General features: G+C 34.5%; 1 protein-coding gene across 3 annotated transcripts in view; it reads left to right on the plus strand.

Annotated features, from left to right (window-relative positions):
- The window catches only part of Grik2 (glutamate ionotropic receptor kainate type subunit 2), a 609237-nt gene that overhangs the window by 485219 nt on the left and 110439 nt on the right, over nucleotides 1–13579 (plus strand). For all 3 annotated transcript variants that reach the window (XM_006983740.4, XM_016002308.3, XM_006983741.4), the window contains exons 13-14: nucleotides 7128–7246; nucleotides 10729–10946. In XM_006983740.4, the coding sequence (XP_006983802.2) occupies nucleotides 7128–7246; nucleotides 10729–10946 (337 nt within the window). The remainder of the gene's footprint in view (nucleotides 1–7127; nucleotides 7247–10728; nucleotides 10947–13579) is intronic.

A 13579-nucleotide genomic window follows, 5' to 3' on the forward strand; every position in this document is an offset into this window, starting at 1 on the left:
TACAAATGATATTGCACACTTGTGTCCACGCGCGTGTGCGCGCACACACACACACGCGCGCATGCATGCATGCACACACACTAAATAAATCAATATCAAAATTAAATATTTCAAATGTATGCATAATTATTTAATTTTAAGATTTGAGCATCTGCATTAATAGGTCACTTATGACAGTAAATGAAAAATAAACATTTGTTTTAGGATTATTTTTAAAAGAAATTGGATGTCACCTAATACACTTACTAGTTTAAACACAGTATTTTCACAAATGTTTGTGAATTTTTGTGTATTCTGATAACATATTAGATGTTATCAAAATTATTAATTTGTGGAGGATTTGGCTCCACAAAATCCAGGATGCAAATGCACTAAAAGGTATCTTCTGTTGTAACTGAAAATGGAAAAGGTCCACATTTTGAGGACGGTTGGAAAACTAGAAAAAATATTCCTCCATTAATGGAGTCTTAATTTGACCATAAGAATTTGCTTTTGTTTTCCTTTGGGAAAATGATAAAGACTGTCATGCTGGCTGAGATAGATTCCCATTGAGGTACCTGATGCCAGCCTTCTGTGCATTCTTGGGGACCAGAATCTATTGACACTTCTCCTGTATACTAATGATTCTTAGCATTCTTAGATTGTGTGTAACTGTTCAGATGAGCTCACACAACTCAGTGGCTTATAATTGGCATGGGTGACACAACATAAATCGGCAATCATTTCTTATTTTTTAGAGCTCATTATTTAAATTTAACTAGTCTGGAGCCATCCTAATTTAACATGCCTCATGATAAAACTATGACTTAGGTGGAAGGCATGCTTTCTTTTCAGTGGGTGGAAAAACTCATTTTACATCTGTTCCTTCCTGGGAGATCATTAAAATAGCATAGATTGAACAGGGCTAATCAAAGATGTGGTCAGATTTTTCTATGACTTGAAAAACTATTTTCCTTCTTTTATGGATTCCAATCTGCTTTTCTGTCCACTGTGACACTTCATGTGTCCCTAAGCTTAATGATAGCTTGCTTCCCTATAACTAAAGGTGTTCCTGTGCCTCTAGTCCACTAGGGTTTTTTGTAGAGAAATAGTACTTTCTTTGTGGCTGCTTGCCAAGGTAGAACCTCTATGAAATTCTCTCCTCTGCTTTGCCTCATAAGTAAATGCTAAGTGATAAAACCATCAGGGGTCCATGATAGTCTTGTTGGCACAAACATGGTTGAACCATCTGTGTTGGAAAAGGACATGGCTTAACTGAGTAGCAGTGACCTTTAAAAATAAATAAACTATAATCAAAAGTGCAGCTGAAGACATGGCATCGAGTCACCATAAACATCTGCCACAGTGTACAATGACTTCAAAAGACAAAAGTGTCATCAAAAAAGGACGCATCAACAGCTATCTGATTACTTAAAAATATTCTAGCATGAATATTGTTTTATGATCCACAACCCTCTCAAGTTCATTAGAAACATAGTTTTCTTCCCTAAAACATAATTTTATTACCTCAAGTATAACAATAATGGGTGATACAATGTTTTATTAATCTTATTTTCCTTCAAGAAATTCTTGAGATTTTTTTTTTCAAAAATTAAACAAATCCTTACTCAATAATTATCTTCATCCAAAAGTAAGGCTGTATTTACAAGCAATAGAAATGTGAATAGGAAATTTAAATACCAGATTTGGAGGTTTTTGTTTTTTTGGGTTTTTTTACTTATTTGGAATCCCAGTTGAAACATAGGATTCAAATCCTCAGTTTAATTATAGGATCGCAAAAGATAAAACATAATCCCAGTAATTAAGCAGAGTGAGACTGAATAAAAACTCAGAACGGCACAGTGACCACAATCAAATCTTTAAGATTTCCATTGGATTTGGTTATATCATAATTCAGTTGAAGGTTTTTAATCTATTATTTGGTAATGATAATGATGAACTAACAACTAATATGAATTAAAATTATAAAATAGAGTAGTTGTCATTTCAGCTTAAAGATACTGTTGGGGAAGGTTATTTAAATGTGTGGTGGTAAGAAACTTTGCTCAAACTAATATGTAATATTATAAAACAATTTTGTAGTCTCCATTAAGTGTAATATAATTTCCCTTTTAATATAATAAAGTTCTTAAGTTAATGTTGAATTTAAAGATTAAGGAAATGATAAAAAGTATTCTAATTACTCAGTGGATAGTAGAAACTGATTTATTTTAAAAGCGAGAAGTGGAATGATTCATAGCTTAGTGTAAGAATAATATTACAAATAAAATGTTCAGCATGTACACCTAAGAAATGACAGAAGTCACCTGACTTGAGAATAAGATCAAAGTGTAAACTGATGTAATCTACCACAGAAGCAATTCACAAAACATGAAAATGCCTCTAGTGTAGCTTATGTTTCAGAAGGAAAGAGAGCAAAAGAAAGTGGGAATAAACTTTATCTTAAGAACTCAGAAAAATGGTTATCTGTTTAAATTGAAAGAAATTAGGAAAGAGAACTAGTGTGCTAGAAGTCATTGGGTTCATTTTAAACACTTTCAGTATGAAGTAATGGTAGTCATCTAGGCAATGATTTATATAAATAAATAGAACACACTCAGAACCTATGGCTTCAAACTGAGAATTTTGAAATCACTAGCATATTGTTTAAAAGCCATGAGAGTAATCGTTGATTAAAGACGAAATGGGGATATCAGAGCTGTGGCCAAACTATGAGCAATGTGAAGAAAGAAACATCCAGTTATTAAAAGAGGTGGCAATGTTAATAATAGTGTTGTTAGAGGTTAAACTAGTTGGAAGTGGACTTGAGGAAAAACATGATCACTAAGATTTTAGAGACAGGTGCTCAGGGTTGAGGAGAAAATAGGTATAGATAAGCAGGACTGTCCACAGGTTAGATGTTTGGCCAAACATGAATAAAAAATAAACTAAGAGGAACACTAGAGTTTCTGAAATTATTTTAAATGCCTACTATGTTTAAAAATGTGTTTTAGAAATTTCAGGCTAGGCAGTGGTGGCGCATCCCTTTAATCCTAGCACTTGGGAGGCCAAGGCAGGTGGATCTCTGTGAGTTCAAGGCCAGCCTGGAAAAACAAAAAACAAAAACAAAACAACAACAAACCCCCCAAATTTCAAATACACAAAGCTAAATCAGACAAGGAATGACATGCATTACTTTACAGTGTATAGCAAAGGAGACATTTGCATTGAAAAAATTAAATGTTAAGTGTGTACTGATGATCTTAGTGCCACAGATATGGAAAAGAGAAAAAAAAAGTTGTTTGTAAACCTCTCTAATGGATATAGCCCAAACAGAGACTCTAAAGAGACAGTGAAAGCCTGACACGGAGGCCCTGTTATCCTCATCATGGAACCTATAATGCTTTTCTACTCATCACCTTTCCTAATGCAAGGAGGAAAACACAGTTCATGACAAAAATTCTTAACCTAAATATTAAGATATATTCGGCCCGTATTCCAAACTCAAAGCAAGTGGCATAGCAAGGTAGTTAGGTGGCGTTGCTCAAAACCTTTTCAGGGATGGAGATGGAAAGGAGAGTGAGCCACCAGGCTCTATCATCATAACCCCCAAGGAAGACAGAGAACCAGAAAAGCTGTACCTGTGCAGTGGAACCTGAAGATGAGAATTGGATATGAACATCTGTGAAGTGCTATGGGAATTACAGGATAAGTTGCATGAGAGAAACAGAATTGATAAGAATAATAGAAGAATTTTTTTTCAAATAAGGTTTTTATTTTTAAGGAGTCATTAACCCAGCTTGCGTTAGATCACAGTTTGCAAGGCGGAATGGACAGCATTAATTCTGGAATGCTATTTTGGAACACAATACAAGCAGTCTTGAATTGTATGCCTAGAGACCACTTTTTTTTTTCCTTTTTTTTAAAGATTTATTTATTCATTATGTATACAGCATGTATGACAGCAGTCCAGAAGAGAGCACCAGATCTCATTACAGATGTTTGTGAGCCACCATGTGGTTGCTGGGAATTGAACTCAGGACCTCTGGAAGAGCAGTCAGTGCTTTTAACCTCTGAGCCATCTCTCCAGCCACCCCCCCCCTTTTTCCCTTTTTAATGAAGACTTTAGGCATGATTGAAGACTTTTCTTACACATGGCTGTGATAGCACAGATATTATTCTACACTAAAACTGATCAGGAACAGTATCTAGAAAGGAGGAAATATTTCAGATAAACATATGCAGTCTTCTTATAAACCTATTGCTGCGCATTGTGGTATCCTTAGCTAGCATAGCACACTATAGAAATGGTCAAGAAGAGATGGAGGTCCACGCGTGTTAATGTAAATTGACAAATGTTTGTAGGTTATGTTGTAGTGGTAATGGAATGTAAATAAAGGAAAATGACTCAAAGCATGTAGAGCCTCAGTGAGCAAAGCGTTAGTAGACTGTGGTTCATGTAAAGACGCCATAACGTGATGCTACCGATGGAGATTGAGTAGATAATCAACAGGGAGGATAGATGACCACTGTGAGTTAATATTGGACAAGTATGAAATATGAACAGTTAAAGAACTAAATAATTCTGTGAGTAGAAATATAAATTTGAAGGCAAATCATGAGTCTAAAGGAATTGGGAGGGATACATAGATGTTGATTGAAGCAAAATCTTTTGGAAATGCAGAGGATAGAGGTAAGTAGAAGAGAGAAGAAATTTACCTTAGGAAAAATTAACTGAGACAGAATTAGAGCTGCTGATAAATGCGAAGGGGACAAAATATAGACATGGAAATCAGTGGAATCTGTGAGAGGCAAATGTTACCTGGAAGTAAGATGTGAAAAGAAACGGGTGACTGCAGTATCTGCAGGCACAGAAACTAACTAGGTCTTTGGGGCATACAATCCTTCAGCATTTTTTTTAAGCAGAAAATAATCTTGTGGAATATGTACAGTATTTTAAAGTGTCTGTTTACCCTACATTTATTACTCTCTTCAATTTAAATTACGGAATTCCTTCACCATGGAGGCTGGGTGTTCAGAGGCAGTGAGGGCCTTCCTACCTTCCCTCTTCCCTCCTTGCCTTCTGTTCTCCTTTCTTTGGCTCACTCTGCACCCCCTCATTCTTTCCTTTCTTCCTTCCACATAACTGCTCTCTACAGGGCAGGGGAAGCAGGGCCCTTTATATTTATACTTCCACATCTCTGGCCTTACCACACCATCTCTTTCCACTCAACTTATAACATTCCTAGAGTTGTCTTTGTCCAGTTCAAGGCTCCAACATCTCAAGAACTTAGTGACTATACACAGACAATTCTGTGGCAATCTGTGGTTGTGTTTCTAAGATCTTCAATTTGTAAAAAATAAATCTAGCTCCACAAACAAGTTTATGTTTATAGTTAACAGACTTTCAAGTATAGGAAAGGAATATTTTAATTTCCAACATTGATGTGTCAATTAAAAATGTAGCTTAGGTGAAATCATAATATTCAATAATATTTACATAATGCTTTTTTGAACCAAATTACTGAGCAATTCCTATCTACTACAATAATGCTAACGTTCCTTTTATCATTCTGGGGAGTTAAGTCTTCCTACTCATTTTACTTTTTTAAGTATAGAAATTGGGTATTTGATCTTCTGGTTGCAGAACCCTCCTCTAACCAGAAGGTCACACTGCCTCTCATAGGAAAAGAGGTTTGCAATACTTCACAATGGTAATATTTTTAGAGTTAAAGCTTATATAAAGATGAATGCCAATATTCTGGAGCTCAGAAATACATTTTAAATAGCACAGACTCTTCTCACTAGTTTAAAAAAAATAAGAGGATTTAAATAAAATCAATGTCTACCACCGAAGCCAGTTCTATTGTAGTGAAACACCCAGCAAATCACATCAGAATGTTTAATTACTATTCAATCAACCTTTCTGTTCAGTGTGTCACTTCAACTTAGAGAACCAAACAAAACATTTTTTTTTGTTTATCAAGCAGAGACTATTAAAACAAGGACGTTCTAAAACTGCATTCAAAAGATGAAAATGCTTCGTTTGATCTTTTGAATTTTAATGTCAGAAGATTATTGTGAAGAAAATTAGGCTCTCTGCAATGGCAAATAGTTTATTCGAACAACCTTGATTAAATGTATGATTTGTAAAATACTTTCCTGAAAGACACATATACAAATTTAGTTTCTAAAAGAGTGGCTTTAAAATTTGAGATATTGGGGAAAATATTTTGTTAGCATAATACTTAAACAAAATGCACTTAATTATGTGGATGGTGTTTTGGATAGTCTCTTAATTGATAACTGTATTTAGATTATAATTAGCATAAATCAATTTATGCATATAGATGACAATTTTTGAAAGTTAAGTGTTTAACTATTAAAGATTACTAATAATACTTCTAAAAATCATCAGTAATTGGCTTTAAGATGCAAATGCACTTTACTTTTAAAACAATGATTGAAGCGAATTACAAATTTGCAAACACGTAATTAGAAAATAGGCAGCCTCAATATGCCTTTCTGTTTCTAACATTCACTGACATCATGTATATTGGAATGTTATCTGACATCTACAGGCATGCCAGGAACTTATGAAAGTGTGAGAGTTTCTGACTTCAATGGTCAGAGTTGAGTTCATTTCACAAAGCTGTAAACACACAATACTATTCCTTACATACTTATGCATTGATTATTTCGATGTCTGTCAGCTTGGTGGTGCCTATTAAATAATAACATTTTTTTATGTTTTTTCTCCTCTCACAATTATTACAGTTTTTTAAAATGCTCAATTTTATAATAATTTTTAATTCTTTGATGATTTTCTAGGTTTTAAAAATGATTTTGACATGTATAGAAGCTTATATTAAAATATGCTTAGTTGACTGATATACAGACTTTCTTCTTACAAGTACAATACAGTGAAGAATGCCACTGCTTACATTAGTGTGGAAATGAACTATGAGGCAAGGAATATTTGAAATTCACACTGTTGTCATATGTATGAAATTCTGTGATAAAAATGCCTTATTTCTGGTTTTGTTTAATCTTACCTATTTTTTTTTGTTTCTTTTGCAGCAAGAATGTTGGATAGAATCTTCTCACTGCTATTTAAATATATTCTTTTTTTCTGTCAATTACCACAGGTTTAGTCCCTATGAGTGGTATAATCCACACCCTTGCAATCCTGACTCAGACGTGGTGGAAAACAATTTTACCTTGCTAAATAGTTTCTGGTTTGGAGTTGGAGCTCTCATGCAGCAAGGTATACGATTCAGCCTGCTATTTCCCCCGGGCACCATGTCCCACTCTTTGCTGGGGGTGACAGCTCACACTGGCACAAGTCGCTTGCATGGGTAGCCTCTGTGCATGTAACCATAATCCAGCTTCTCCATCTACTTAGTGCATTTAGGCCTTCTCAAATCCCATTTGAGAGAGATTCTGAGAAAACAGCTCTGCAAATCCACATAGAATCTAACCATCTAATATTTTTTATTAACCCACAGCAGGTACATTACTCCATAGATAAGCAAGCTAACCTGATTCATTAGCAAGAAGCTGCACTGAGAGCAATACTAAAGTTACATCTCCTTGAGGCAAGAATCCATTCTGTATTTCCTGTTTCCTGTCTCAATTTGATGTAAAATATTCTCCTCTTTCATTTTAACTCTTGATTAGATGCATCTGTATTGCATGATTACTAAATTAATTGCATATAAATTTTTAGATTTAAATATTAATCCATTTAAAGCTATGTTTTTAGATAAAATATTAGCTATACTTGATAGCTTATAAGAATATAAAATACTGCATGCCTAGGAGTGAATGCAAAAATATAATAGTTAATTAAATTATTTAAAATTCATAATATACAGGTTAAAAGTAAAGGCTATAGATTAGAAAAATGATAGAGTACATGTAATAATGTGTCTATATGGTTTGCATTATTTATTCATTATTGGCATTCCCAAGTAGAATTTTTATTTTTGATGGCATGGTTTACTTTGTTAATATTATGATAGTTAAATAAAATTCCAAAAATTATCATAAACACATATTATTTCAAATAATATGATATTCTGGCCAAAGGTATATTATATATTACAAATGTAATTTTTTAAGTTTACAGTTATTAAATAGAGCAAAATATCAAAAGTTTCAGCAATTGATGATAAGTAAAATAAGAAGAAAAATATATTTTATATATTTAGTATTCACTTTGAAGAAACTCATTTAATGATGGCATTAAGATATGGAGAGTGACTATTTTCTGTTTAATTATAAAATGACTATTTAAAAAGTACTATGCCCTTGCATGTTTAATATTCTGTATAAACCCATTGTCACAACTATTCCATTTATAATTTATTTCCTAAAGTGAGAATAGTTGCTAAAAGAAAAAAAAGTTAAGTTGCCAATAAATAATATTTAATACGTAAGCAAGTCCTACTAAGTTGAAATAACCCTTTCCCTGCAAAGTTACCGATATATATTATGAATTGATCTACATTTGTGGCATCTCTTTCTAAATAATACTGATGAAGAGTCAAAAGTTGCATTTCCCTTTCCCTCATTTTGGGTCCAAGGTAAGGGTGTCTTTCCTCATTATTAGGCTGACAAACTGAAGCTCTCCCATGTCTTTAGTTGTGGAGTGGAACAACATAATCTACGTAGGCAATCTGTTGACAGTTAACCTCGGGTGTCTACAGTAACTATTTCTCACAATCAAGGTCGGACCGAAATAGCATGGTTCTTTTTAAATTTTGATACCAATATGAAAACTAAAACAGTCTTTCTTGAAATTTATATTTCCTGAAAGTTTTGGAAATCTTTGGGAGTTGGTCCATTTACAAGATGAACTTAATTATTAGTGATAGCAATTAAAAATAAGTCTATCTGCACTTCTATAAAGATGAGTAATCAAAACAATCGGAAATTCAGAAATGCATTTGCTTGGCCATGTCCTCACCTCACGGCTGGTGGATACATGAAAGAGGAACCCATCCTATCTGGCTGATGCCCCGATCCCCAGGAATTAGTGGGATATAGTGCTGGACATGACGTTGCCTTGAGTACATGACAGTCAGCCCCTAACCAGGCTCTGATTCACAAGTCTAGGAGGTGTCTGGCGAATTTCAGTCTGTGGGTAAGATACAAGCTTGTGGTAATTGGGACAGTTTTGTCAAATGTCTCTATCCACTGTGCTTTTATTTAATAGTCTCTTTTGACTTTATTGGTTTTTTTGTTTTTGTTTTAATAAACAAACAGTAAAACATGCAGCCAAAGCTGCTGGTCGTCTTGGGTGTGTTAGTGTTTCAGTGTCCAAGTGTGTGTCTGGCAGGGCCTAGGAGCAACTACAACAGAAAGGTACCATTCTGTTCTGTTCTGTTTTGTTTTGCTTTTCTTCCCTTACAGAGTGGTAGACAAAAGTCTGGAGCTGGAGTTGGCTGTCATGTCCAAGTCTGTCTGCTTTCAATATTTTGTATATTCAAAATTGCTAGGGTAAGATGAACAGAGTGTGAGATGGGCCATTTTCTATGGGATGCTCATGATGGCACATATTTTTAATGTTAGCATGAATAATTTGTTTTCTTTTCATTAACTCTAAAATAGTACTTCCTTGCTGCACAGGTGATTACATTAAAGATAGGACTGTAAAACACACCAACAAAATGAGTCCATCTTTGCTTTGTTACATTTTACTCAAGTCCTATAAAATATTAAGTACTTCATAGTCATGCTTTTCTGATTTTAGATCCAAAATGATTAAAAGTGGATGACAATATATTATATACATATATATTGATAAGCTTAGTATATACTTTAAACAAGAATACTACATTCTGATATAAAGATACAATTAATTAAAATTTAAATAAGAGACAAGATTTTATATTTTAAAGTTTTCTTTTATAAACTAAATAACCAAAAAATAATAATAAAGCAAACTAAAATATATTTCTTAGATTCCATTCTCAATAATATCATGGGCAGGCAACTCCAGCCATGTAATTGTGATATATTGATGTAATATTACATATGTATAAAGATAAATTTGTGTTTCTTTACTCAATTACCTTAATGGAAGCTAAGCTTCATAATGGAAGATATTTGCTTAATCACAAGTAAATAATTTGTTACGTTATTTTAAAATGAGCACAGGCTTAATACCTTACACCTTCGTAAGGTATGTGATTAAATTAAATATTTTAATACCATACAACATTGCTATTTTCAATGGTAAGGTATTGTTTCTTTGCCATTTGTCTAAGATCAAGTATAAATAATGAAACAGACATATTTGAGCTATCTGTCATTAAAAAGAACCTTTCACAAACATTAAGAAAATGAATCTGCATTCAGTGATTACTTCTGAAAAACACTTAAACAGTAAAAATAGGAACGAGTTTGAATGTAGTTTATAAACTGGAGAAATTTATACTCCTCCCTTCTGATATTACTTTTCTAAGACTTTTTACATGTTACTGTTTTAATTGTCACATGGAGCCATCTCAGGTAAGGCCAGTCTCCTGTCATTATACTTGATACAGTGTTTCCAGAAGTGGCATAGAACTAAAATTGGCTTCTGCTCTCCCAAACGCTGTTGCTTGTTTACTGAAGCAGTGTGTCAATCTTTGACTTAAACTTTTATTACACAGTGATCCCATTCTTCCACTGTGACCAAACATGTCTGACAGCTGATCGAATTGTCTGTATTCGTTTCACCTTTCCCCCACTCTCTGTTAGGTTCTGAGCTCATGCCCAAAGCGCTCTCCACCAGGATAGTGGGAGGCATTTGGTGGTTTTTCACACTTATCATCATTTCTTCGTACACTGCTAACCTAGCTGCTTTTCTGACCGTGGAACGCATGGAATCTCCCATTGACTCCGCTGATGATTTAGCTAAGCAAACCAAGATAGAGTATGGAGCAGTAGAGGATGGTGCAACCATGACATTTTTCAAGGTAAGTCTTACTTGATACTGAAGCATAACCACAAACTCACAAGCAATCCTTTCTATTTATAAATGTAATGATGTAGTCATACAATTATGTGTGCCAAAGAAATAATAGCATGTAACTTGGGGAGATATGTGTACAACTAAAAATATGCCCATCATGTCTAATCTTATTAATACTTGGAACAGTGAGATGTATAAATACCCTAATGTTGTTTATTGCATATTTAGAAAGACTAATATGGAAAATTAAAAATTTAGTGTATTTCCTAACTGATAGTAAATAAAATTCTTTCCAAAGGTAATATTTTTTAATGAGATTTTACCTTTGAGTGATAATGTGATATCTTTATTAAAAACTGAATAACAACAGATTCCAATCCTATACATATTCTAGTAGTATCCAATACATGCATGTAAGAATGTTTCACCCTAAAGTACAGGGTGAGGTTCGCAGCCAGGTAACCTTCTGGAGTGGCCTGGAGGGAAGGTGTGCCTGGGTGGTGTAGGCATTGTGAGCAGGGCACATACTGACCCTCAGAGGGTGTGAGTCTTTAGTAAATGCATGGGTATTCAGACCTGTGTTGCTGAAGGTCTTAGACTAGGTGAGTGCTACCTCTTAATGCCACCTTGCAGAAGGACAAGGGAAGAAACTTAAGGAGCTGACGAAGATCAATGTGCACTTGGTGTCTTACAGGAATGGCAGCTGCATGGCTTAGACCAGCTGCTGGTTGACCTCTGTTTCAAGGTGACTTGAACTTGGGGTTGGGGGTGAGAATTGGGAGGCACCACACACCTACCATTCATTCTCCTGCTGCCAGTCAGCCTTTTCCACAAGAAACAGACTCACCATTTCCCAAAGGCAAATCTGTGTCACCCTAGAGCTCCTATACCAGCCACAAAGTCCTGTCAGTCTCTTCCCCAACCTTCAGGCCCCTTGCTTAAACCTGCCCTGTATGCGCCCATTCTCAGGAATGCTCTAATTCCATCTGCCTCTTTGCCTGGCAAACTCCTTATCAACAAGATGTTCTCCAAAGTCACCATCCCTGTGAGCCTGCCTCAAAAAAAAAAAAAAATGAATGTTTCACAGGCATGCATTTGTTTCAGTTAAAATAAAGCAGACTGCAATAACTGAAGGAAGAGTCAGTTCTTATGATATATAGATTTAGCCAGTCTAAAGTTAGGCTAAATCATTACTTTCATAGACGTCTCTGGAGGAACAATCTGTGCAACATTTCTGTGAACAGGGCAATGGTGTGGTCTTCCTAACACAGGGTGTCTTGAAGTCCTCTTTCTTTTCTCCTTATCCCTCAATTCCTACTCCTTTCACTGGAAAACAATAAACACATAGAGTATTTCTTAGTGTCTAGTGACCTTTATGCTTGCTTTTGTAGGCATCAAGCCCCTTTTTTATAGATTAGTATTCTTTTAAAGTGATGGCAAATGCTTTTGTTGTTTATTCAAATACAGCTGAACTAATGTTTGTTTAAAAATTGTCTCACATTATTAAATTATTTCATCAGAAGTGCTTTAACAGCCTACCTTGTACCACAAATAGCCCTCCACATTGTCTGGACCACTGCAGGAACTACAATCTAGTAATTGCTTCCACAGATAGAAGAATAAATTCATAAAGACATCATTATTATTTAAACCACAAGCACTCAAAAGTATGCATTTTTTGTGAAAATTCTTATAACACTGTACTAGCTTTGAACAATAGAAATCTAAAGGAAATCAAATTTCCAAATGCTAATTAGATTTAATTTACTTAGCTACATGTCATTTTTAATTTTTAATTATTTTTTGAAGTAAACTCATTATCTTATGGCTAGTGTAAAGATTAGACATTTTTAGTGTTTAATTAAAATCATTACTATTTAGTAAGATTTATTAACTATATATCACTTAAACATTTAAATCAATGTGCAGTCTTTGGCTATATCAAATACAATTGATCAATTTCCCCTAATTATATGGAATTATTAAAGAGTGTTTTATTATAAATTAATTTTTAAATTTTAGATATTTTCTTACAAACATCACTTGTAGAAATGGCTAAATATATGTTGTCAATATGAAGTACTTAGTTGGTAGTACATCTAAATTATTCCTGTGCACAAGGACCTTCTGGAGCTGAACTTCTTTAGCTACACAGATCAAGTGTTCAACACAATGATTTGACACTAGAAATGATTATTTCTGTGCCCTATGGATTTCATGATTTTAATTTTACTTTTATCTTCTAGAACACTCACGTATCTTGTTACAAACTGAGTCATTATTTGTGTAGCTCATGCTGAAGAACATAAAACTATTCAAAATATAATTCTCTTTTTCCTCTATATGTTGTTTCTCTTGTTTAAACTTCCTCACTTTCCTGGCTATCTCTACCGTCCTCCAGGGCTTCTCACCTCCTTGTTTTCTACTGTGGCACGCCCGTCTACACTCACTCCTTATTTTCAACTGTGGCACGCCTGTCTACCCTCTCACCTCCTTGTTTTCTACTGTGGCACTCCTGTCTACACTCACTCCTTGTTTTCTACCGTGGCACTCCTGTCTACACTCACTCCTCCTTGTTTTCTACTGTGGCACGCCTGTCGACCCTCTCACCTCCTTGTTTTCTACCGTGGCACTCCT

This window comes from Peromyscus maniculatus, chromosome 16 (assembly GCF_049852395.1).
Source record: "Peromyscus maniculatus bairdii isolate BWxNUB_F1_BW_parent chromosome 16, HU_Pman_BW_mat_3.1, whole genome shotgun sequence".
Classification (NCBI taxonomy): Eukaryota; Metazoa; Chordata; class Mammalia; order Rodentia; family Cricetidae; genus Peromyscus; species Peromyscus maniculatus.